Consider the following 27,096-nt stretch of genomic DNA (forward strand, 5'->3'; position numbering starts at 1 on the left):
TTGATGAATTTTCATGAGGACAGTGCAGATGGATTTGGAAATGTGGGTAATTGAATTTAAGACTGGGAAAGTGAGGCACTGAAATTGACAGATTCATGCATCCCAGGCTTGAACCGCAAGGCAAAACTAGAGGCGACAAAGACACAGCCTCAGAGCTTGCATTTCATTAAGGTGCATGGAGTGAAAAAAGGTGAAAGCCAGCATTGCATAGTGGCTAGAGCCTTGGGCTGGTACTGGGTTCAGATCCCCCCTCAGCCATGAAGCTGTTTGGGTGACAGTAGGCCAGTCACGTTCTCCCTGCCCAACCTACTTCGTTCGTAAAGGTTTCCAGAGTGGTTCTGTTACTCTGCTGCTGAAGAATAAAAAAAAAATAGCTTGTGGTGCCTACACTAACAAATTTGTTATGGTATAAACTTTCATTGACTTATGCATGTAACGAAATCGACCGTAGTCTACAGAAACTTGTGTCATCATAATAAATATGTACCCTTTTTACGGTGCTGCAAGACCTTGTTTGTTGTTTTATTTTGCAAAGCTACAGCGATAGGGACGCGGGTGGCGCTGTGGGTAAAAGCCTCAGTGCCTAGGGCTTGCCGATCGAAAGGTTGGCGGTTCGAATCCCCGCGGCGGGGTGCGCTCCCGTTGCTCGGTCCCAGCGCCTGCCAACCTAACAGTTCGAAAGCACCCCCAGGTGCAAGTAGATAAATAGGGACCGCTTACTGGCGGGAAGGTAAACGGCGTTTCCGTGTGCTGCGCTGGCTTGCCAGATGCAGCTTTGTCACGCTGGCCACGTGACCTGGAACTGTCTCCGGACAGCGCTGGCCCCCGGCCTCTTAAGTGAGATGGGCGCACAACCCTAGAGTCTGTCAAGACTGGCCCGTACGGGCAGGGGTACCTTTACCTTTACCTAGCGATGAAAAAGTGAGGGTGGAGGGGGGAGTCAGATGTGCTGTCATGAGCACTGTAGATATAATTTTTAAAAATGCATTGGGAAATCATCCGTTGGTGACTGTACTGTGTATGCAAATGTTCAGGCTTGGTAATGTTCAATTCTTCCTCCCTTGACTGCTCACCTGAAAGACTTCTGCCCTCTCATCAACAGGTAGTCATCAGCATTACTTTGCATTTTTATTTGCCGTTTTAAACAGGTGGCCTGGGATGAACATCCACCAAGATCAGCTGGAGGCATTAGGTATTCAGAGTTTGCAGTTTTGGAAACAGAAAAAACGAAAACAGAAGATGCTGTGAAGCTGAAAGATGTTTTTCTCTCATGCACACACTTTTTTCTTCCTCTTTTAAATCCTGCTTTCCTTGTTTTCCTTTTGATTTATCCTCTCCCTAGTCAGACACAGAGTTTTGGGATAAGATGCAAGCAGAGTGGGAAGAAATGGCTCGCAGAAACTGGATCTCCGACAGCCAAGAAGCACAAGGCCAAGCAGCCGTCTCCATTAATGAGAAGGTAACGCTGATGTTGTGGAGAGAGAAGGCTTGTAGGGCCGCTGGATTGCCAGGGGCAACCATGGAAGCTTGACTAGGCCAAAGCCCTTGCCAGTAGCTAGAGGAGGGTGAAATAATTTGGCAAATGCCTTTTTAATTTGTTCCAATGGCAGCTTTTAAGCACCAAACCAGGGATGCAGGTTACCGCCCGCCACATGGCAGTGGTCCCAAGGTGCCTGCTGCCTCTCTCCTCTGTGGCATTTAGTAAGGCAAAGTGAGGGAACTCACAAGACGAGGAGAGGAGTTGCAGGGCATTATTCAAAGAGTACGTAATGTGAGCATGAAAAGGACTGAAAAGAGGACGAGTGAGTCCATCAAGTTCTGCTGCTGGAAATAACTGCTGTGGCTTGGGCTGATGGGAGTTGTGTTTCCAAACATCTGGAGGGCTTCGCCAAGTTGGCGAAGGCTTTATTATATTATTTAATCAACTTTTTATGCTCATGTACTGCAAAAAAAAAGACAGGACGAAGGTTCATTCAAGTGGTCTGTGGGTTTGTGGTTGAACATGGGAGATGACCTATCACCGCATTAAATGTTTGTATTGATTCTTATTTGTATTAGAAAGGAAAGCAGGAATTAAAATGCAATTAAAAATCGCACCCCATTTCGCACAGGCATTTATTACCATTGCTTTAATAGGCAGAAAGTTGTCCACCAAGACCTTCAGCTGTTTTCAAGTGGTGCAGGAAATGAGCAATTTAATTCTAGGCTGTTTTCACCTTTTGAGGTACTGTGCCTCAATGTCACCACACTCATTCTCTCTCCTAGGGCTATTATTTTCATACAGAGAACCCCTTCAAAGACTGGCCTGGCGCTTTTGAGGAAGGCCTCAAGAAGCTGAGGGAGGGGGACTTGCCCCTGGCCATCTTATACCTGGAAGCCGCTATTCTCCAAGATCCTCACGACTCCGAGGTATCCGCTCTGGTTAATATTCTGAAACTGGAATGCGTTGGCTTGAACTTATTTGCTAATACAGTGGCACCTCGGGTTAAGTACTTAATTCGTTCCGGAGGTCCGTTCTTAACCTGAAAATGTTCTTAACCTGAAGCCCCACTTTAGCTAATGGGGCCTCCCGCTGCCGCTGCGCCACCGGAGCACGATTTCTGTTCTTATCCTGAAGCAAAGTTCTTAACCTGAAGCACTATTTCTGGGTTAGCGGAGTCTGTAACCTGAAGCGTATGTAACCTGAAGCATATGTAACCCGAGGTACCACTGTAATGGAAATAAAGCCTTCAGCGGTCATGTTTAATATCATGATCGACATGATGTCTCCAGTACTATCAAGCTGGATGGGGATGCACCATTCTATTAAAAGGGGAAAGTTTACAAATTAAGGATAAACCCACATTTCACATCCAGTACAAAGCCTGCAATAGATATTCGGTTGCATCAGATGTTGTAATTGGCGTAATTTGACCAGGAGTCATGTGATGAGACTGGATGAGAGCCAACAAACTAAAGCTCAATCCAGATAAGACTGGATGGGAGGTTGCCTGCTCTTGTTGGCATTGCACTCCCTCTGAAGGAGAGGGTACACAGCTTAGGGGTACTCCTGGACCCTTTGCTGTCACTTGCAGCTCAGGCGGCCTCAGTGGCCCAGAGTGCCTTCTATCGGTTTTGGCTGGTGGCCCAGCTGTGCCCCTATCTGGACAGGGATAGCCCAACTTCTCTTGTCTGTTGTTTCGTTTTTGTTTCTTGTGTATTTTGTGTTGTGAACTGCCTAAGCTGTGATATTTGGATGAAGGGCAGTATACAAATTTAGTAAATTTAAATAATATGCATTGGCATTCTGCCAGCTTTTGAAGACGCGCCTTTGAGCTCTCAACTGAAGTCTCCTGTTTTAATTTTCTGCTGTTTTAAGGGGACCTGCTTTACTAAAAGTTTCACTTACGAGTGTTTATACTTTAATGTTTCTGTAACTAATTATATACTTTGTAAACAGTTTAAAAGCCTAGTTGGGCAATAAGTGGTGTCTTCTTCTTGTTGTTGTTGTTGTTGTTACAGTGGTACCTTGGTTCTCAAACGTAATCCATTCCGGGAGTCCGTTTGACCCCCGAAACAATTCAAAAACCAAGACGCAGCTTCCGATTGGCTGCAGGAACTTCCTGCACTCAAGTAGAAGCCGCGTTGGACGTTCGGCTTCTGAAAAATGTTCGCAAACCAAAACACTTCCAGGTTTGCGGCGACCGGGAGCCGATTTGTTCAACAACTAAGCCATTTGGGAACCAAGCTACCACTAAAAATAATAATACCTTTATTGTCATTGTACATCCTGTGTACAATGAAACTAAACCACTGTGTTGTTGTTGTTGTTGTTGTTGTTGTTGTTGTTGTTGTTGTTGTTGTTAATTCCTATGTCACACTTAGGTATTTCTAATTTGTTCCCTGGCCACTAGCTGTATGGATGTCTGTAAGGCACAATGGAAATCCCCCAAATTATATTTTCAACTCTTGCTTGCATTTCTTTGGTTTTTCTGGACTGGACTTTTGCAAAATGACTTGCAAAGCAACTTTTTATTATTATTATTATTCATTCTTTATTAAATTTGTATACCACCCTTCATCCTAAGATCACAGGGTGATTCACAACATAAAAATACAAAATGAGAACACAAAATACATAAGAAAACAAACACACACCAATAACCCTCCTCCCACAAACCCAGTTAAAGGGGCATAGAATCTTAATCAGCCAGAGGCCTGGTTAAAGAGAAACAGTTTCACCTGGTCCCTAAAGATATGCAATGAAGGTGCCAGATGAGCCTCCCTGGAGAGAGCATTCCACAAATGAGGAGCCACCGCAGAAAAGGTCCGTTCTCATGTTGTCACCCTCTGGACCTCTCATGAAGGAAGCACATAAAGAAGGACCTCAGATCATAATTGCAGGGTCAGGGCAGCTCATATTTGGAGAGGAAGTCCTTGAGGTATTGCAGTCCTTTCAAAACACAGCTGTGCAGTAATCTTACCATTTTTATGTTGCAGGCCTGGCAGTACCTTGGGACAACACAAGCTGAGAATGAAAATGAGCAGGGAGCAATTGTTGCACTCCAAAGGTAAATGGTGTTAATTGCTGCATAGAGAATCTCGGCTATAATTTTTAAAAATAATAATGATGAAGAAGGCAAGTTTCTAGCCCTTAAGGCAAGGAAGACAGACTTTAAATGCCTGGTCCTTGCCCCTCCCCATCAAAACAAAAGTATATGTAAGTTTGCTTTAATTTGCATGGGTGTGAAACGGTGGTGTGCCAAATTTGAGCCACCTTGGTGCAGAAACAATTATTATTAATATTTAAGCTCACACAGCGCAGAGGCTTATGTATCCTTAAAGGGATCTGCAAAACTTAATCCGGTATGTTATTGAATCAAGCAAATGGGAACGTGGGAAAAGGCAATGTTGTCGGGCAAACACAACCAAGGAACTCTGCAAACAGGAGGCCTGCTTGGTATTCCTGGCACTTGCGCACTTTCTAAAAGTTTATCTCTTCATTAGAAGTGCTCCTTAATTGAGCTAAACTCAATCCGACAGCCGCATGTTAAGTATATGGTGATCGTTTCTGCTGCTGCCTCTGTTCCAGTACTAGGCAGATAACGGTCGTGCCACATTTTCTAATGCTAGTTATTATTCTCTGCTTGTGCTCAGAAAGTTAGCTGCATCATATTCATTTTCTCCTCACACTGAGTATATACTCTCCAAACCTAATGATATTAGCTGTGTTAATAAGCTAATCCGTTTATCTAACAATGCTTCCATTACTGTAGCCCTTTCACAGGTCCCCTCCCGGCATACAATAAATAAACTGGAGGGGTGGGAAGCAACCATGCGCATGAATCCTGCACCCCAACACCACCAAAAAAACCTTCCATTTACGAAGGGGGCTTGTAGGCTTGTGCAGCACTGGATACAACCCTGCTGAGTTTGTAATGTTTTGTATTCTATCCAGTGCTTTTTTGCTACAAAAAGAGGTGCCGGAATTCATCATGAACACCTCCCTTGTTCATATATATATTATTAAGTTTCACCGATTTTTAACATATACAGTCAAAACACAATTTCGTCTTTTTTTCTTATTTTTGTTGACTTCTTTTGTCGCCTACCTGAGAGGTTCCAGAACTGAGTTCCAGCAAATTCTGGCCGGGGGGGGGGGGGCAGCCCTGGTTCTATCTTATTTTACTGTATACCACTTTTGGTTGTGAAGTGGTTTATAAATCTACAAACAAAGCCATCCCACCATCCATCCCAGGCTGGATAGTCATATCATTTGACCTTAAGATGCCCAATTTGGACCCCAATGAATTGCTAGGATGCATCTTCTGATTCCAGTGGTGATACTGAGGTCAGCAGTTGTTATGTGAACTTCACTGCCGGCCAGTAGAGGTGGTTTTTAGGAACCAAGGATGGTTAAGCCAAGTCTGAAATCCTATGTATACTTGACAGGGCAATCCTAATTATGTCTACTCAGTCCTGCTGAAGTCCATGCACCTTACTCCCAGCTAAGTGGGGTTAGGATTGCAGCCAAAGTCTGCAGACTGGGACTTTGCTGCCAAGTAAACCTGCATTGTTAATTATAAACAAACCAAAAAATAATAAATGTCTAAATATTTTGTTAGCGAAGTCCTTTGTTGGCTCAGCTTAAGTGTTGCATTCAAATGAGCAGGCCTTATGCCAACGCATCGAGAGGGATCTAACTAATACGGGTTTCCGCTATTCTCTTCAGGTGCTTAGAGCTCCAGCCAAACAACTTGAAAGCCTTGATGGCCTTGGCTGTGAGCTTTACAAACACCAGCCACCAGCAGGAGGCTTATGAAGCGCTAAGAAACTGGATCAAGCAGAATCCTAAATACAAGTACATCGTCAGGAGTAAAAAAGGATCCCCGGCACTTACCAGGAGAATGTCCAAGGCAGCAGAAGAAAGGTAACAGAAGGTCTGATAAATGGGCGTTATGAAATAGATTTGGGAGTTCTTAAAAGCAGTCACAGTAATTTAAGAAAGTCCTGCAGATGTTACAGCCCTGTTTACGGAAGCTTTTAATATTTGATGGATTATTGTATTTTAATATTTTGTTGGAAGCCACCCAGAGTGGCTGGGGAAACCCAGCCAGATAGTTGGGGCATAAATAAAAAATTACATTTTTATTTATTTATTTATTTGTTTGTTTGTTTATTTATTTATTTATTTATTTCTGAACTAAACCTCCCATCATCCTAGACCAGGCTTTCTCAGCTTTGGGTTCCCAGGTGTTGTTGGACTACAACTTAAATGGCTCAGGACTGCAATACCCCAAGGATTGCCTCTCCCCCTATGAACCTACCCGGACCCCGAGATCATCCTCTGAGGCCCTTCTTCATGTGCCTCCTCCACAAGAGGTCTGGAGGGTGGCAACACAAGAACGGGCCTTTTCTGCGGTGGCTCCCTTTTTGTGGAATGATCTCCCCAGGGAGGTTTGGCTGGTGCCTTCATTATACACCTTTAGGCGCCGTGCAAAAACGTTCCTTTTCAACCGGCCTTGGGCTGATTGACATCGCTTTTGAACATGTCGTGGGAGGGGGGGATTTGGGGTTTGTTGTTATTCTTATTTTTACTATGCATTTTGTGGGGGTTTTAATGTTGTGAACTGCCCTGAGATCTGCAGATGATGGGAGGCATACTAATAATACTAATGACTACTGTAATTCGCTCTACGCGGGGCTGCCCTTGAAGCTGTCCCAGAAACTCCAGCGGGTGCAGAATGCAGCAGCGAGGCTCTTCACGGGGTCCCTGCCATGGGAGCATATTCACCCAGTGCTTTTCCAGCTGCACTGGCTCCCGGTGGAGTACAGGGTCAGATTTAAGGTGCTGCTTTTGACCTTTAAAGCCCTTCACGGCCTAGGACCCTCGTATCTATGGGACCGCCTCTCCCGGTATGCCCCACGGAGAGCCTCAAGGTCCATAAATAGCAACACCCTAGTGGTCCCGGGCCCTAAGGAAGTTAGATTAGCTTCAACCAGAGCCAGGGCCTTTTCAACACTGGCCCCAGCCTGGTGGAACGCTCTGCCAGTTCAGTCTGACATATGAGAATTTGTAGAACTGGTTTCAGCAGGGTTCACACACACACCCAAGGCACAAAGAATGGACCATATGATGGCCGTTTCACAAATCCTACACTGCTCTTAAAATGTTACACTTGCCTTTGTCTTGTGCTGCTCTCTTATTCCAGTTCACTGCTGGAAGAGGTGAAGGAGCTATACCTGGAGGGAGCCCATCAGAACGGGGAGATGATAGACCCGGACTTACAAACAGGACTCGGCGTGCTCTTCCACCTGAACGGAGAATTCAACAGAGCAATAGATGCATTCAGCGCTGCCCTCACAGTTCGGCCTGAGGTAAGTTTTACACTTCTGCATTAACAGGCTTTTGACACTCTCCTCTTCTGTCTATTCTTAAAGTCGGGCCTGCATTAATGAGCTGTCACTCCTGCCATTAATACTCTGGTGCCTGAAATAGAAGTATTAATTGCAAGGAGAGAGTCCCATTTTCAAGAAGTTCTATTCCTGCCCCATTTCTGACTGGCCTGCAAATGAATCAAAGTTGTTTTATAGGGAGTTATCCACAGCTACGAGACATGTTCTCGTGTTCTATGCCAGTTAATGGAAAAGTCAATTAATTCTAATTCCACCCCCTTCACCCTCCATTCCACCAGTCATTAATTTGAGGCTGCTGGCAAAAAGAGAGAGAAAGCTATATGTGCAAGGATTGCACCAATACTAGAAAGCTGCCGTTGTGTTTGCCAGGATTATTCATTGTGGAACCGTCTCGGTGCAACCTTAGCAAATGGAGATCGGAGTGAGGAAGCCGTAGAAGCTTACACGAGAGCACTGGAAATCCAGCCTGGCTTCATCAGGTCCAGGTACAATTTAGGAATAAGCTGCATCAACCTTGGAGCATACAGGTGAGAACAGTTCAGCCACCCTTTACATGGAACAGCCGGTTCTTCCCATAATTCTATAGTGTGACCATGAAATGGAGTCTAGAATGGGGCCATGCAAACTGGAGAAGGGTTGATTTCCAATGGCCTGAGTTGCTAGCTGACCAGAAGCAGAGAAGGGACCACCCGAGACCATATACTGTTAACATTTGCCACTTGGGGACACAAGTTGCTTTATTTCCACCTACACCAGGGGTGGGGACCCTCCAGATGTTGTTGAATGGACGCCTCTCCCATCAGCCTCAGTCAGCATAGTCAGGAGTGATGGGAGCTGTCTTCAAGCAACTTCTGGAGGTCCACAGCTTCCACATCCTGGTCCTACAGCCCACCTGCCATGCTGATGACCGTTTTGCTAGCTTATGGCTCAAAGACTGATGTCTAAAGAAGGAATGGGGGTGTGTTCTTAGCCCTTTTCTGAATACTTGTAAAAATGAGTTCAAATGAGCCTGGTTCCAGAGGTTTGGGAGATTGCTTCTCTTCCCCACCTGGCTATGGTCCCCTATATTTGAGTAGAGCTTCTCCAGCAGATCTCCAGTGCAAATTGTGGCTCATGTAAAGAGGGACACCCTGTTAGATAACCCAAAGAGAGCAGGTTTTTCCTGTGTGCTGATTAGAAACACAGGGATCACTGCTTCCAGACACAACCCATGAAGGCCACGGGAAATGGGAGCTCATGCATCACCCTCAGAAAAAATGGCCTTTCCCCCAAGCAGTTTCAAGGGGCTTCTCATTTTCATAACATGCCATTGCCCTGCAAAGCTGGTAGGCCAGAGTGTACTAGGCCTCCCTTGGTGGAAGAAAGGTGTCTTAAATTCAAAATGCATGGGATGGCAATTTCTTAGATTTATTGGCAGTGGCAGGGCTCTGGATATTTGCAAGTGATTGACCTCTTCCAGATATTAGACTGCAACTTCCATTAGCCATATTGGGTGGGGCTGATGAGCCAGAGCAATTTTGTTTTAAAGGGATTGCATTACCTGAGGTGATTCTGGAAAGAAGTGTAGAAAAATGAGATTGCTGAATATGATTCATGCCAAATTGCTGCTTCGGATTCTTGTTCTGCAGAAGTGTTGGCCCCAGTTTTTACACATCTTCTCTTCTACCCAACAGAGAGGCAGTCAGCAATTTCCTCACAGCTCTCAATTTGCAACGAAAGAGCCGGAATCAGCAGCAGGTTCCTCACCCTGCAATTTCAGGTAATATCTGGGCAGCTCTCCGGATTGCTCTGTCTATGATGGACCAGCCGGAACTTTTCCAGGCCGCTAATGTGGGCGATCTGGACGTCCTACTAAAAGCTTTCAACATCGAACCCTGATGCACACAGGGAGAGAGAAAGACTCACACAGAGAGACACTTAACCAAGCCCTCAAAAGAAAAAAGAAAGCCCGACCCATCTAGTTCTATACAGAAATAGAAATATCTTTGAATTCCCTGCTTGGACTGAGAAAGACGACGTGGACACTTTGCAGCAGAAAGGGTTCTATGGGATGCCACCAGATCTCCAGAAAATTAAAAGCACAAAACCTTGTAAATATCACCTTGCGCAAGTCCACATGGGAACAACAGCTACTATGGTGCATAGGGGAACTGGACAAAACAACTTCACCTGGATATTCCTTACGACATGTACTTGTACAAAGATAATGGGTTTTGAATATCATGCTACCATGTGCACAGAAAAGGTGTCGGGTAGCGTTTCCTAAGGAGCTCCTCTGTCCCTCAAATACAGCAGAAGAAGGGAGGATGGATAGTTTCTCACTTCCATCTTCCACAGTTCCTTTCCCACATCTGCGGCCATCCATATGTAAACGTTGGAGTAGCTGTGTTTTCCCCACCGTTAGCAACCATCTACGGCTGAAACGTTAATTGGATTTTGATTCTGGAGTCTGGATCCCGTGAAGCCCTCCAAAGCAGAGATCTCATAAGATCCGAGAAGTCTACGCATGGAGAATTTGAAGGTTGAATCATATGCTGTAGGGGATGGGTTGTGCAAACAGAGGGCCATTTCTAATGCTGCAGCACCGCTGATGCAGGGGGTTTCTGTATGTGCAACAGAACTTCCTCTCCCTCTCTTGTTCTCTCCAGCCTCCTGGGTGCCCTCAAAACCAGCTCTAGATGGTTTGGGGAACCCTCTGGGGCAGATGTTGAGGGTGCATGGGGAGAGGAAACGGAAGTTCTGTTACACCAGTGGAACGGTTCTGGCGCAGCATTAAATACAGCTGCTAAGTTGCAATTTGCACTAGAGGTTTTTTGGGGGGGGTATGCATGGGTAGGGCTGGCCCCAACTGTTTGGGCACCCTGGATGGGTACCTGGGTGCACCTCGAACCCCTTTCTGAATCCACCAATTGTCTCTCAAAACCCCATGCCCCTTTTCCTTAGAGAGGTAAACCTGTTGCTAAGAATGTAGCCTACCAATGTCTGTTTTCAGTGATTCTGCAGGGATGTTGCGGTCGAAATTGTGAGTTGGTACCTAGCAGTGCAGGAATGTACCTGAGATCACTTCCCAAGCAGTCAGGGAGTGTTTTGTGCAGTTGCTAGGTAGCTGCCACGCAGGTTTCCTTCCCCTCCATCAAGCAAGCAGACACTGTTAGCGGGTGATGGCAGAGTGTTCAGCAGCAGGCTGCCCAGTGCTCTGGTCAGATGTCCATTGTGGCCACTGAGTGTTGTTTTGAGCAGAGCTCGCAACAGGACCACGATCAATGGGTTCATTTGCACTTTAATCTAGCTTTTCTGTTTTTATTTGTAAAGGGGGGGAGAGAAAATATATATAATACTTTTTACACATATGGAGAGAAATATGCAGATTCAGCCATGCTGGCAAAGGACCAATAAGGAACTTGACACAAGGCGTAGCTTCCTTCCAGGCTGTTTAAAAAATGCAAATAGGAGCCATAAATTACAGTCAAGAAATGGGAGAGGATATAGCACGGGTGTTAATGGGAGGCAAATGTCAGCAGTCGAAGGACAGGCATCTGTTCCCTCGCCCTTTTGGAAGAAAACAAGCAGATGGGCTTGCAGCCCCTGGTCTAGCAAAAGTGCTTCAGCTGATGCTGAACTATTTTGAGAAGGGATGGCAAAATTCTCCACTCTTCTTGACGGTACACGATCAGCTCCAAAATCTTCAAACTCGGTGCTTGAAGGAATTAAAAAATCCACTCAAGGTCACCAGGAAGTGAGCGAGCCCCATTTAAATGAATGGGGGTCACTCTTGAGCAGAGGAAGAAACTCTTGATTTCAGTGGGGTTTACACAGAAGAAATGTCCTGATCCATTGGGTCCCAAGGAAATAAAGTGCCCTTTAATTCCAGTTGATTTCAGAAGTAGACAAAATGCTAGATTTTTAGATGACATTAGACATTTGAATGGAACGTTAAGTGCCAGAGATAAGGCACACAAAGAACCTTCCATCCAAGATGGATTATCAGGATGTATCAATAATTCCATTTTCTAAAATGGTGAATATTTGTAATTTTCTTTTTAAAAAATATATATCACAAACTATGGTATAAAAACGGGGAAAGGGAGGGTATACAGCGTTTCATACTTAGAATGTTATACACAGGGTATCGCTTGGACTTCTTGAAGCCTGATCGCTTTGGCTTGTTTATCAGTGCTGGTGACTTGGCTTAGCAGGCAGTCTGTTCTCAAACCTCATTGAAAACATGGATGTGCTGGCACAGCCCAAGTGAAGAATGTTTCCTAAATGTAATGATGTTCTTTTAAATGGTCACCCAGAACCATGCCCATAAATGTCAGATGTGGCTGAACAGCATCTCCCATCATCCCTGCTGGCCATGGGCCCATGCTTGCCAGGGCTGATGGGAGTTGTAGTTCGGCAACATCTGGTGGGCCAGCAGTCCCCCCACCCCTACTCTAAATTCAAGGCACCTTAAGAATTGCCTTGCTAGCTCAGACCAAAGGTTTATCTAGGCCGGCAGTGGGCAGAATAGTTGAGGATCTGCTGGGAGAAGTCTGGCAAGTAGATTGGCAAGGGTTTCCAACTCCCAGTCGTTTAACAATGGCAAAACAAAATGGCGCGCACACCCTCATCCACTGTATCATTGTTGGATGAGGCAAGAAGGAGCAAGGCAGGTTACCTAGGATTGGATTTTAATGTGAAAGAACTGTGAACTCAGTTAAGTTATGGTATCTAAAACAAATTTCTGGGTTCAGAATTATTTTAATTTAGAGTGTACATCATTTGTCCCTGGCCCTGGTTGGTCAGTCTCAGGATTCTAGTAAATAAGCAATTAAGTGGGTCCTGCGAGCCTAACGTCTAAAAGCCACTGCTTTAGAAGTCTGTTTTCGGCATTAAGTGGTATATAAATTAATTCTTCTTTGTCATCGCTGAAGCCAGCACTGCTGATAGCTATATGCTCCAGGCAAATTCATAAACGGGGATATGATAACTGACAGCCTTTCCCTGGCACTTGTCCCCGGCTGAAAGATATATTGCCTAAGGACATGGAGGTTCTGCTCAGCTGTCATCGCTAATCGGTAGGCCTACACACAAGGTCCCAGAAGCAGAGTGCATTCCAAGAAAAAAAATAAACCATTCAGTAGTAATAAGCAAAGATCTTTACACAGATAGCAATAAAACCTTGGATGTAAATGCCCCAATCCATCTTGCCATTCTTTCTCTGCATGCAGCGATGCTACTAGTGCGTATCTGGTGGAAACGGCCATTTATTTTTATGGCTTACGAACAAACACCTTTGCTGTCTCATTGCTCACAATGTCCAGATGCAACAGTTCATTAGCAACACTGGAAACCATTCAGAATAGTTTGTTGCTGTGTAGCCTGTTGGACAGGGCAGATCTGAGTAGAGCTGGGAGCCAAGGAGCACAATCTGGTAGGGATGTCCTCCAGCACCTTTGAAATGGACAACAGTTTGGGTCAGACGACACACAAGTGGCATCTACTTTTTAAAAACAAACAAACTGTATAGTCAACCAGAACTGATGGCGGTGGTGGTTTTCAACAGTACCGAGAGACGGTTAACCTTCCCTGCCTCCTTGTGGTTCTAAGAAAATAGCTCCCCTCAACCCCCAAGCCAACAGGGTGGGCAGCTCATATCATTGCTGATGGGGGCTTCTGAATGAATAGCAGCCTAGGGTGGGAAAGTGGATTATTTATTCTTTTTCTTTTTCTTACAGGATTATGGTGCAAGCCTAACTCTTGCATCTACACACCACCATGCTGATTAAATCACAGGGCAGTTACTGACCAGTGGTTTCTAAAGGATGCATGCTACAAAAGAGTGTAATTTAGCATCATGTGCATTTCGTCCATAGAAGGGATCTACTGTCTGTTGAAGGAAACCGAGACTTTGCTCCTTCCAGTAGTAGCCTTAAAGCAACTACTTCTGCTGCCCTGCTGATTTCTGTCCTCTCCTGTGTACTTCACTGTGGTCCCATTAACACCATACCTTTAAAGCACTAGGAAACCACAAATCACAGCTTCTCCCAAAGGATTCTGGGCACTGCAGTTTCTTAAGGGGGCTGAGAGTTGTTTTTTTAGGAGACCCCCTATTCCTTGCACAGAGTTACAGTTCTCTCAGAGTTCCCTGTGATTAACTGCTAAACCAATCTGAGAATTGTAGCGCTGTGAGGTGAACACAGGTCTCCTAGCACCTCTCAGCACCCTTTGCAAACTGCATCTCCCATGATTCTTTGAGGGAAAGCCATGACACTGTAAAGCAGCATCATAGCGCTTTAAATCCATAGTGTGGATGTGGCCAGTGTCATTTTGCTGCTCTCTTCCTGCTCTTGCGGAGGACAGGATGAAGACGGGTTTCCTCCTCACACACACACACACACACACCGGTGTGCTGCATCCTAGGAAATAAGCAGCTGCTTAAAGGAGAAAAAGTGCACACATTGTCCCCTGCCTCCATCTTTCAGGTTCACTTTTAGTGCAAGCTTTGGAACTCATTGACACTTGACATTATAAGCTGTGTCTCCATGGTAGAGCTACTTGCAGTGGACAATGGAGGATTGCCGCCCAAAGTGACATCCCTGTGTCAACACATCTTCTCCTTTCTTTTAGTCAAATGTATTATGTCGTTTTCCTGCCAGTGATGTGGAGCGACAAGGCGGAGCGAGAGCATGGGCACATCTGACTAAACTGTACGGAAGCAGGAAGAGAAAATCAACATGGAAAGGGGGGAGAGAGAGAGAATTGAACACAGGGATACCATTTTTGGCAGCAGCCCTGTGTCAAGTGCCACATGTAGATCAACTCTTGCAAATCAGAGGGTGGTATTCAGCTAAGGTCACACCATGCCTTTAAAGCACTACAATGCCACTTTAAACAGTCATGGCTTCTCCCAACGAATTCTGGGAGCTGTATTTGGTTAAGGTTGCTGGAAGCTATTCCCCTTCCAGAACTACAATTTCCAGAATCCCCTGTGAAGAGTGATTGATTGTTAAATCACTCTGTAGGCTGTAGCTCTGTGAGAGTCTCCTAGCAACTTCCAGCTCTCTTAACAAACTACAGCTCCCAGAATTCTTTGGGGGAAGCCATGACTGTTCAGAAGGGTATCATACTGCTTTAATTGTGTGGTGTGACTACAGCTTTAGTCATGGTCATTAATTTCATTGGGTTTACTCTTGAGTAAAACATAGCTGAATACCACCCATAGTATCTGCAGCTTCAAATTTATTCTAGCAGAGCAGTTTTAAAAAGGAGCCTCCCTGTTTCAACAAAGCCTTCTCTTCCTGCAGTTTTATATATATCAATGTTAAAAAACCACTTCCCTAAACTTTTGTTTTCTTCTTTCTCATTCATTGTTTTTATGGCTAGTTGAGAAACTATATCTACATATAAATACTGTTCTTTGAGTTAGTATATCTATCTATCCCTCTCTTGATATATATATATTTAAGGGGGTTTTTCTAATAGCAGTGCAAGTTTGTAAATATATATATATATTTTAAGAAATTACATAGCCTCAGGTAGCAAAGTAGTGCATGCGAGCTGTATTTAACACCAACCTAAAATGCGCACTACTGGCATAACGCATGTCAAAAAGCAACAGTTCTTTTAAACGTAAGTTTATGCTGTGCATGACTACATCATTAAGATAGCAAAATCAACACACCAAGCTGCGGTTCACTTCCCTTAGGTAACTGGGTTTGAAAGATACATCAGGTTAGCTATATAGTCTTAAAATGAGGGGACAGCGTTATGTTACTTTGGAGTTATAAGAGGTGCATGGATGGCAAGAAACACTCCTTGACCCTGTCATTAGCCAGGGTAGCCATTGGTGAGCCAGCTCCTTACTTCTGCGCTCCTCTGAGGATTCACACTAGCCTGCAAATGGACATCTCCCCTCTCCTTTTGCAGACGGGGTTTGAATCCAAACCCTGCCTGCAAAGGGACACTGCAAGGGCTGGCAATCTGCTGATTGTCAGCACTTACAAAGGCGCAGGCAGACCCTGCTTTGTCACATCCTTACCTGCCCCATGCCTGAAGTCAGATACAGCATCAGGTACAGGGCAGATGGGCACAGCTTGGCAAAAACAGCCAAATGGAGGGGCCTGCCAGGGTGGCGAATGGCCAGGTATTGCAAGTTTTGCTACCAGACTGGGGGGAGGGGAATGAGTCCCATTTAGGACTCCTCCACCATAGGCACCATCATGCCTTGGGACCAGCTGTGGTCCATTGCTTACAGATTTGCTGATATTCTGCATGGCTCACAAATTGGAGGAGAGACTAAGATGACAGGCTTTAAAGCGCCGAGTCCAAAAGGAGCACTGAGCCAGGAAGAAAGGAGTCAAAAGTGGGATGCAGTCACTGCTAGCAAAGGAGGGCATGTCATTAACCACCACAGGAATCAAGGGGCCTGCAGAAGATATGGGGTTGTTACAATGGGGATATTGGGGCACAGTTACCTGGAGATATATATTCTTCCCATGCTGGGGCAGAAAGCAGTAGCTGAGGTGGGGATACCAAACTACTAGCGACAGGCTAGGATAGAAAAACACAAACCCTTGGCCTAATTCTCTGCAAAGGTCTTGCACTCTTTGCTTGCCTCCTTTTACAGCTTTTTCCCCTCGGCTCAAAACATGGTCACTGTTCTTGCCTAACATGTCAGTGGAACGGCAGCTGCACTTCCAAATGTAGAAAAACATACCATACTATTCTATTGCACAGACTGCATAGAGGTTCCATGTGAGTCATACCACGTAGTGGGACTGAGGGAACACAAACCCACTCATGTGCTTTAAGACTACCTCTGAGTAGAGGCAGAGGAAGGAGCAGGGCCTCTAGGTCAGAGGATCTCCCAGAATGCAGCAGAGCATCAGGATTCCCACATCCATCAAGTCAGCAAGTCAACAAGAACAGGAAAGCAAGGTTGGCTTGCCCACCATAAACTGTCATAGTTTTCTTCAGTGGGCTGTAAGGTAAAGGTAAAGGGACCCCTGACCATTAGGTCCAGTCATGGCCGACTCTGGGATTGCGGCGCTCATCTCTCTTTATTGGCCGAGGTAGCCGGTGTACAGCTTCTGGGTCATGTGGCCAGCATGACTAAGCCGCTTCTGGTGAACCAGAGCAGCGCACAGAAATGCTGTTTACCGCCGGAGCAGTACCTATTTATCTACTTGCACTTTGACGTGCTTTCAAACTGCTAGGTTGGCAGGAGCAGAGACCGAACAACGGGAGCTCACCCCATCGCAGGGATTTGAATCGCCGACCTTCTGATTGGGAAGTCTAGGGTTTGCAATTTTTAAAATAGTAATAAAGCCTTTATTCTCACTGGCTATTTTTGAGGGGTGTGTGAGAGAGGGAACCATGACAGTTAACACAGCTCGAGATGGTGGTGTAGACATGTCTGCCATCTTGGGAGCCCATACATCTACAACAGTCACTTTGACACATATGAAGGCTTGAAGGTGGATTCCCCACTCTCCTAGCAGGAGTTTGGTCAATATTCTCATCCAACATCATCCACCTTGGGTCTGAGGGTGTTAGGTCAAGGATGTTGAACAATATCTCCTCAGAGGGAATCTGAGCCCTCATCTCAACAGGGATGTGCTGGAAGGATTGTTATCCCATCAGAAGATCCACAGAGAAAGTGACTTCAGGGAACTGGTTGTATGTGGGCTGAATGCAGCTCAGGATGTTTTCAAATCTGGGCTTCCCTACCTCCCCACCTGGCAATTAAGATGTACAAAGTAAGCAGGGACCGTTCTTCCTAGGCCAAATTGCAACACAGGGATGGGATTCCCGGGGGCAGCAGCTGGGGAAGGAAGGGTTAACTGCACCCTCCCTGTCCCTGCTCCCCACCCAGAACCACATCCCTGGGCTGCCATTAAGGCTTAGAAGAAAAGATATGTCTGCACAGTATATGTATATCTGTTATAGAGGTGGGTGAATGACTGCCAAAGACATTGAAACTAGAATTTATTTGTGTGTGCACGCTGCAGAGGTGAGAATTGAGGTCACAATGCTCTTCCTATTCATACTCTCCTTCCAGCCTTTCTCTGCCATAGGAGAAAAACACGTACTAAAGGCCAGCTCCTAGCTCTGCTGACACAAATCCATGGCTCGGTTGTATTTGGAAGACCTTGGCCTTACTTCCTCTTCCTCCGTTTGCATAATTTCCTCTCTGTGCATCATGAGTGGGCTGAAGATTGCATTTTACGTTCACAGCTTTTAAAAAAATATCTGTACTATTTATCAACTGTAAATTTAGGGGAAATGTTTATAAATATATATTTTTTATATATCAGGTGTAAGGTTAAATAGATGCAACTAAGAGCATATATAGTTTTGAACAGAATATTGTGCTGCCTCTGCTACACGATACGTTTCGAATTTTCAGTATCCTGAAATAAGTCTGGGTCTTTTTTTTTATTTTAAAGCTCAAGTACAGTCAATAATAGCTTACGAGTCTGCAGCTCATTTGCATCTTGGCGGGTAATTTATTTTGTGGAGGCATCAATCCTGCAAAGATTTACAACAACAAAAAAAATATTTATTTTTTTGAGGGGTCATTTACCAAAGGATCTTATTTCTCATGCAAACCTATATCCTAAAAGCAAACCCATTTTCTAAGTCTGGATCCTTATGTGACCAAAATGGTATCATGAAGGAGGTGGTAGCAAAAGGCTTGAAGAAACTCCAGATTTATGGGGGTTTATAAATACTTTAGAAATCGGGGCATGAAAACAGACTATAGAGAAAGGACCTGGGACCTTCTACTTGTGGATTCTCCATACAATGATGGCAGGTCAAGAGCTTTTGCTGAAAACATCTGTGTTCCAAATTATAAGAAGTTTGAAGTACGGTCAGAATACTGACTTTCGCAAACTCTATTAGGTTCAAAATTCCTGGAGATAAAGGCAAACACGAGAACGACTTTGCAGGATGCGGAGCCTTAAAATATGAAAGATGCCACTGGAAACCAAATAAATGGTTGAATGTTTACATTCACTTCCAAGAGAAATCCAGTCTGAGGAAAACATCTATGTGGTTTAAGGTTAGCCTGCAAATAACAAAACATTTCTGCCTCTAAATACTTAGTGCATTACTAGCCGCATATAATAGTTAAAGAAACAACAGTTCTATAGTTTAATGAAGCTTCAAAGTGACGTTTCCGTGCTCTGCTCTTTAATGTAACCTATGCTTTTAACTTGGAACTGTATGGATATTTAGTGTGTTTTATTTATAAGGCTGGTAAGATAAAAAATTTGCAGAGCACCACAGTAAATGTATTTTTGTACGGTAATGGAAGCATGCCTTCCTTTGATTCTTTTTCCACTTATTAAATTGTATTTATTTTCCTGTATTTATAAAATCGTGCAATTTTTAAATATGTTCTAAAATAAACTTTGTCTGTGGCTTCAAGTTATTTGTTGCCTGGAGATTTAGAAGGATTTATTTCTGCCAGGGTAAAAGCTATTTCCTCCTCCATACATAAAGTTGTTTTGTTGTGTTAATGGTTAAGAACCAGAGTTGAGCTTCGCTTTTGTTCATCCATTCCCCAAATGCATCCAGGATTTGATGGAAGACGCAAGCAACCCTGTCAAATCATCTGGAAATCGTGAGCACACAAAAAGTGTGTTTCTGTGTGGAAGAGACAACATAAACCAACACATGCAAAATAGTTTTTTTGTTTTTTTAATTTAAAACAGTTGCAACCATCTCATTCACATCCCTTCTTGTGGCAGACAGATTCTCTTCAAACGATGATTAGCATTTCACGCCGACAATTCGGAACAGTGCAAAACTCATCCAAATTGCAAACATTTCCAGGATACAGTAGTTAACCTCAAATGATTCGTACAGTAATCTGATCCAATGTGAGAAGCAGAAAAGGGAAGGAGTCTGTAAGAGATTAAAATTAAAAGGCACAGCCAGTTCCACCATAAATTTGCATAGTCGTTCAATGCCTCAGAAATCAGGAGGGTGGGACCTAGCAAAACTGCCACAAGGATGGAAAACAAAGGATATAAACTGGAGATACATTTTAAGATACAGTTTGCCTTACTGATCTGCAACACAATGGCAGATTCAGATACTTTTAAATACGCCACATCCATAGTTACAACTGCAATGATTGAAGAATGTGCCGCGGCACTTGTGGGCCAAACACTGCACTCACAGGTGCTGCTGCCATGAAGTGGTACCTGCAATAGCACTCATCCTGCACCAGATGCAACTTTTCCCATGGGGTCACTTGGGCCCCATACACATAATAGTAAGCCATAGTTGCAAACAAACCATGGTTTACTGTGAACCAACAGCATGATGGTACACGCTGCTCAAATACTGCCTGCCCTGTGTCTCCCTTTGCAAACAGACCAGTGTTGGCTTAGCATTATTTGCAAACCAGCCCAGTGTTGGTGGCTTGATTTCCTCCATATAAACCTCAACAGGGTGGCAAGAACAAACCTTGGTTTCCTCCCATGACTGGAAAGAGAAAAAACTACAAGTAGTGGTTCACACGTCACGCTAAGCCAGCACTGTAATTTGTGGGACGGACACAATCTGAGCAGCGTTTACCAGCATGGGATTTTAACGCAGCTGACATTAGGCACTCGGGGCATGAACACTAATCTTGTCAGCGCATTAAATGCGGGAAAGTTACCATGAAGCAAGTTATCCATGGAATATTTTTTAAAGGAGAGTCCCTGATGTGCAACAGGAATGAAAGGTTCCACTCGCAGGATTGCCCTCCAGAAAAGATAACTCCTGGAGATGTAATTTTCATACATGTGTGCACTTGCTGGATCATTTCAACAAACTGGCTCTTATTTGCCAACAAACAGGATGATGTTAATCAAGGAGACATTTAACCCCATTAACAATGGCTTATTCCAATGTAACATTTGGTACACAGGTCTCATTTATTAGAACCATACTGTTTGTTGGCAAGGAAGAGCAACTCTCCTAGATTGCATATGATTAACATTGACAAGGAACAAATTGGAGGGAAGAGACCAGCTCCCGTGTCCAATAAAGATTAAGTTTTGATTCTTTGTCACTTGAGTGTTGCCAAATTGGTGTTCAAAATGTGGACATCAGCCATCACATTGACCATGGTGAAAACAAATGGAAAATAATACTTTGGGGTTTCTTCCTCGGTTTACAAATCTACAACAAAAGTCAACCGAATTCTAATCCAAGTAAATTATCATCCTCTTTCTCTTAAAAGACAACAACTAACTTTGCAGAAGAATTTGAAATGTGAAGCAGTCTTTTTATCAAACTTAATAGAAAGTGGAAGCAAAGAGGTCCTTATTCCTATTGTATGGCTCCGTACAGGATCCAATGGGGCTTGTTCATACACAAAGGGTCTTCTTCTGCTGCTCGCATTCATTTCAATGCCGCTCTTGCAGGGAAACATCCCAGCGGATTGCACCTTTTTGGGGAGGGGATAAAATCAATGATGCGATGGAGTAGTGAAAAAAATGCTGTGCTTGCCAACTGCACACAGGAGGAAATGCTGCTAGGGACCCCATTTAGCAGAGAAGACAACTAAGGTGACATCCAAACCATATATTTAATGCCCCCCATTTATACCACTTTAACAGTCACAGCAGGCTATGGTTTTCCCAGTAGTGATGTATGGAAGTGAAAGCTGGACTATAAAGAAGGCTGATCGCCGAAGAATTGATGCTTTTGAATTATGGTGCTGGAGGAGACTCTTGAGAGTCCCATGGACTGCAAGAAGATCAAACCTATCCATTCTGAAGGAAATCAGCCCTGAGTGCTCACTGGAAGGACAGATCCTGAAGCTGAGGCTCCAATACTTTGGCCACCTCATGAGAAGAGAAGACTCCCTGGAAAAGACCCTGATGTTGGGAAAGATGGAGGGCACAAGGAGAAGGGGACGACAGAGGATGAGATGGTTGGATAGTGTTCGCGAAGCTACCAAGCATGAGTTTGACCAAACTGCGGGAGGCAGTGGAAGACAGGAGTGCCTGGCGTGCTCTGGTCCAGGGGGTCACGAAGAGTCGGACACGACTAAACGACTAAACAACAACAACAGTCACAGCTTCTTCATGACTTCTCCTGTAGTTTGTTAAGGGTGCTGAGAGTTGTTCTGAGTCCCTTCGCAGAGACACAGTTGCCAACACACAACAGCTTCCAGCTTTCTTTGGGTGGGGTGTCATGAATGTTAAAGTGGTACAAAAGAGTATAGCATGGGTGTTGACCCAAAACAGATCCCACAGCCAAATTCTCTAAATTTCCCAGTGGGTGAAAAAAAGCCCCATTGTTTATATTTAGCTGGGAGTCTTTAGGCTTTAATCCCAGATTTAAGGGAAGTGCCCTCAGCTGTCCATCACTAATAACCATGTACTTGCCATGCTGAACGAACTGCCCTTTCATCCTAGCTCAAATGCCAATGGACTGAGGAGGAGGTGCTTTTACAACCAAAGTCTTGCCTTCATCCTCCAGAGTCATGCATGTACCTATTTCATTGTCGGCACTCCCCACTTTAGTAATTACACAGCAAGAAGCTAAATTGGGTTGGCCCACAACCTTTATGCGCACAGGCCCGGATGTAAAATGATGGAACCATCCACCGAAATCCTCTCTCTGCAAGCTCTGTCCAATGAATTTAAGCTGTGAACCGCCCTGTGATCTTCGAATGAAGGGTGGTACACAAATTTAATAATAATCATCTGTGCTTTTGATCCCATTTCATTTCAACAGGGCTTATGAGGAAGACCTGGTAGGTTGCATCCAGAGTTTATCTGCATCCAAGATTCAAATTCCACCAAGATATACAAGCCTATTTACTGACCCCAAACATAGCCTGTGTGAGGGAGAAGTTGAGGACTTGGAGGAAAACGCAGCTCCCCCCTCAAACCCCACCCCCATATCTCAACTACCATTGAATGCTGTTCTGTCAAGTTTTTCTACCCTGCTTTTTTAAATTGTCTCGTGCATATGCACACAAATGTGTGTGGAGCTTTGTGCTAAAGAACATTCCAAAAGGAGCAGCAGGGAGCAAATGTTTGATAGTAAAGAAGCAGATAATACCTTAAGCACCAATGCCTGAGCTTCTCGGCCAGGGGTCAGCAAACTTTTTCAGCAGGGGGCCGGTCCACTGTCCCTCAGACCTTGTGGGGGGCCGGACTATATTTTGAAAGGGGGGGGGGGAATGAATGAATTCCTATGCCCCACAAATAACCCAGAGATGCATTTTAAATAAAAGCACACATTCTACTCATGTAAAAATACACTGATTCCCGGACCGTCTACGGGCCGCATTGAGAAGGTGATTGGGCCGCATCCGGCCCCTGGGCCTTAGTTTGCCTACCCATGTTCTCGGCTGTTGTTCTTTGGGTTTGGATACTGTGCTTTGCATGCATTCATGTCTCACTCTCATATATAAATATTCACAGAGAGAGAGAAGGCTATTTTAGATCAGAGACTCTATACAGGCAGATAGCTTAACAAGTTTGCTTCTGGGATATTGGCTCCCAGATTCAAGAAGGAACACACTGAGAGTTCCCATTATTTACACTTAGATACAGGATGCTGGCATAGCAGATCTCGCCTGCTTTGAACTAGCCCTTACACGTCCACAAGGTGGAGGAAAGACCACTTTGCTGAATTTTCGCAGGCACAGGAGACCTTGTTTAAATAAGCACATCGTGACAAATCCAGACTCTGCAGAAATCATCAGAATTAGACAAATATTCCCCCAGTGACACATTCTAAGGTAACAGCAAATAACAGCAGATCAGCCAGCAAATTTTGTGGTACATTCATAGTGACTTGAGAAGCTGTAATTGAAGGTAGCCTGGGACTAGGTTGCGAGACAGATCAGCATTCTAACATGCCTGTAGCAGTGCTGTAAATAAAGCAAAGTGGTGGTGGTAGAATAGACCCCAAGATATAGGCTTTGGATTCACCACTCGCAGTGTTGCTGGGCTCGAAAGCCTCTTTCTGCCTTTTGTGGCTGTTGATTTGTAGAATCTAACCTGACATACAAGGTCTTAAGCTGCATCACTAGTGCCTCAAATGATGCTGGCTCCAAGCATAAATAGCCGCAACACCGATCTTTCCATAAAGAAACTCTGTGTATGTGCATGTATATACACACGCACACACAAACACACACACACTGTAATGTCTCCTGAACTTCTGCGCAAGTAGTATGTCATTTACTGAAGATTTATACTTGATACAGGTTTGTCTGCTGTTTTCTATGGTAACAGCTGCATTTGCTTGACCCAAATCAGTAGGCACCACTTTATTTGCCATTGCAAATTCCCTAACAACCCAGTAGTTCAACAAAGGCAAAAAAAGTAATAAAAAAGAACTTACCAGGCCCATGAGTTCACACAATGAATTGAAACAAACAAACAAAAATACACACACACACACCTTTTACGCTTGTAAAGCCATAAAATAGCACAGTGAAAATAGTGTGAAACTGAAAAGAAGACATTGGAGGCAGTGGGGAGGTTTGTTAGAAAGGGATACTTGGCTCCTTTGCAAACTGCTGACAAGTCAATATGATGGTTTTTAAATGGGAAAAAAAAATCAATCCATCAGCAGGCTATTTCATGGGAAGAAATTTTAAATAATTAAACAAGCTATGCCAGAGGAAAAGGGCTGTCTGCATATTTGCTAGACACGGTTCCTCTAGGGAGCGTCATTGCCAGGGAAAGTTATATATTTTAGCTTCTCCATAAAGGGTCCCTATCTTTAAAATATTTTTGTGGGAAATACTAGAGCGGCATAAAAGTGGAAGGAAAATCAAAGCAGACTGACTTCGGGTCCAGTACATTTTACGACCCTGATGAGGTCTTCTTCTGTGGTAAAGGATTCCCAACCGATCCACAAACATCTGCATGTCCTCACCATGTGACTCTCCCCCATCCTGTCGCCCTAGCAACTCTAGTTCCTTTGGTTGCCGTGGAAGGGGAAGAAGGTGGGGCAAGAGCTAGTCACAAGGTGAGCCCTTGTAAACGTTACGAAGCAGGATGGGAATACTTGTCATGGGGACCCATGGAGTGGATTCCCTTTACAGTATATGCAAAAGCATGAATAACCGAGGAGGAAGAACAGCCAAGCTGCAGTTTGCTGATCCACAGCCCTACATGAACCCTGAGGACTACACAGAGCTTTTGCATGTGTGAGCATTTATCTCACAATGGGAGAAGCAGACTCACGCACAGACACAAATGTGCATACCGATCCACTGAAATGGGTGAAATGAGCCCTTTCTTATAAAGCGAGTTCTCAAACCATCAGCAATTGCTAGGTCAAGGCATAGAAATGGAAGGTATGTTTTGAAGCCACCCAAAGCACCGTTTTCTTAAAACAAAAAAATGAACACCCAGAATTTTTTGTTTGTTTGGCCAAACTGCAAGCTCCCTTGGCTGCAGTTATTAACCTTGATTTCACACGCTGACATCTGCAACATATTCTGGGCTGTTACATCCTGGAATAACACAGTGCTATTCAAAAAAGGAAAAGGAAAAAGGAAATCTAACCAGAGATCACAACTAAGCCACTTTTTCAGGCTGGCAAACAGATCTTCCACTAAACATTCCCTTCAGGGTGGTGGTAAACTCTCCAGTCAAAGGCAGTGGCTTGGCTACCATCACTGATTCCATAACAGTTGTTGAGGGTCGAAACTGACTTGCGAGGTAAGAAGGTGGGTGTTTCAGAGTTTGAGAGCAGTCTCGTGTTCTCCAGTTGCTTGTTGCAATCTCGGCTAGTGATCAGAACAGCCTTGAGGTCGCCACAAAGTGTATACATTTTTTTCCCCAAAATCCTAGAACGCACTGTGACCCAACAGAAATTCCTCCGCTACAGTGTTAAGAAGGCATCAAATGACTGATCCTGATTTTAAGCTATAAATAGTACCCAAATGTTTTCCTTTTTGCTCCTTTTGGCAGTCCAAAGGCTTTGCTTGTTTGAAACGACTTTTTGGCAGAATAAAAAGGCTTATGGCTTCTTAAGGCCAAGGGGCGTTTACTAAGGCCTAACTTGGTATCCTGCGGTAAAAGTAAATATACCCCAACTCCCTGGGTGGTCGCTCAGAGGCACAGACTTTGAGGTCATTGTAGATCACCCACCTGAAACAAAGAGATGGGAGGAAAAAGAAAAAGGCAATGAGTGCATTGAGAAATCAGGCTTAATGCCCAATCCTGGGGTCAGAATCCTACCCTTATCCAGCATCCTTTTGTCTGGATTATTAGCCTGGAGAGTTCTCAAACAGCAAAGGAATTTACTGCCCAATCTGGATACCTCTTGGTCTTTTTAATATCATTTGCTGAAAATCTTGGGATTCTTTTTCTGCTGTAAACTGGGGGTTGCAGACTGCGTCCAGGGATCCGCTGGCACATGCTGTATTTCATGGGCAGGATTAAAGCCACGTTCAGATTGGAGTCCATGTCAGCATTTGGACAGAAGCAATAAGCATGGGCCCAACATAAAGGCAGGTGAATCTTGCCAGAAAGGACAGAATGTGAGGGGGAATAGTAGAGCTTAGGAGACAAGAGCATGATTGGATTGAGGCAGGTGGAAAGGAGGAGAAAGAGATCAGGTAGCTCCAGCAATGCGAACTTGGAAGCCTGCCCTAGTCCTTTCAGTGGAATCTGCTTCCACGACAAAGTGGTTAGGACCAAAGTGCCAAGCTTTGCTCAAACCTGGTAGTTTTACTAATTTTATATTATCTAACAGTTCCACCTACTCACCTTCCCTCCTTTTTGAGATGACAAACATAATGGCCACTCATTGTAGATGTTCCCATGTGACTGATGAACCCCAAAAGTTCATATCCTGTGCAAGGAAAATACCAAATATGAGAAGCAGGGATGTGAAGAGATGTCCTTAGCAAGCCAAGTCCAGCAGTCGCATCATGTTAGTTATCCATTCGTTCACTCATCATATTTTGAACCTTCCCCTCCCTCAGGGGATTCAGGGGGACATACTATGCTTGTCTGTTTCCCCCCACCCAAGAAATCCATTTTTAAATGACACAGACATCTGGAAAATAGCACGGAACATGCATGTAGATAGTCTCTCATGTTCTTCTCTTGATGTAAACACACACCCGGAAGTAAAAACCGGGAATGGTCTCTCTGTCCCCTCTACACCCCATGCTTGTGCAGAGAAACAAACTGAAATGTAATAGGGCTGGTGTAGCAACTGTTA

At 44.4% G+C, this 27,096-nt stretch overlaps 2 protein-coding genes across 6 annotated transcripts in view; one reads left to right on the plus strand and one right to left on the minus strand.

Moving 5' to 3' along the window:
• Positions 1-14,830, plus strand: part of PEX5L (peroxisomal biogenesis factor 5 like) — a 183,949-nt gene extending 169,119 nt beyond the window's left edge. For all 3 annotated transcript variants that reach the window (XM_028731634.2, XM_028731636.2, XM_028731635.2), the window contains 7 exons: positions 1,343-1,459; positions 2,266-2,409; positions 4,480-4,550; positions 6,212-6,409; positions 7,692-7,857; positions 8,266-8,423; positions 9,570-14,830. In XM_028731634.2, the coding sequence (XP_028587467.2) occupies positions 1,343-1,459; positions 2,266-2,409; positions 4,480-4,550; positions 6,212-6,409; positions 7,692-7,857; positions 8,266-8,423; positions 9,570-9,774 (1,059 nt within the window). In that variant the 3' untranslated portion in view covers positions 9,775-14,830. The remainder of the gene's footprint in view (positions 1-1,342; positions 1,460-2,265; positions 2,410-4,479; positions 4,551-6,211; positions 6,410-7,691; positions 7,858-8,265; positions 8,424-9,569) is intronic.
• Positions 14,831-19,571: 4,741 nt separating this feature from the next.
• Positions 19,572-27,096, minus strand: part of USP13 (ubiquitin specific peptidase 13) — a 74,599-nt gene continuing 67,074 nt past the window's right edge. For all 3 annotated transcript variants that reach the window (XM_028731629.2, XM_028731631.2, XM_028731630.2), the window contains 2 exons: positions 26,637-26,721; positions 19,572-26,015 (listed from right to left, as the gene is read on the minus strand). In XM_028731629.2, coding sequence (XP_028587462.2) covers positions 25,922-26,015; positions 26,637-26,721 — 179 coding nt within the window. In that variant the 3' untranslated portion in view covers positions 19,572-25,921. The remainder of the gene's footprint in view (positions 26,016-26,636; positions 26,722-27,096) is intronic.

The sequence above is a fragment of the Podarcis muralis genome, chromosome 6 (genome assembly GCF_964188315.1).
Source record: "Podarcis muralis chromosome 6, rPodMur119.hap1.1, whole genome shotgun sequence".
Lineage (NCBI taxonomy): Eukaryota > Metazoa > Chordata > Lepidosauria > Squamata > Lacertidae > Podarcis > Podarcis muralis.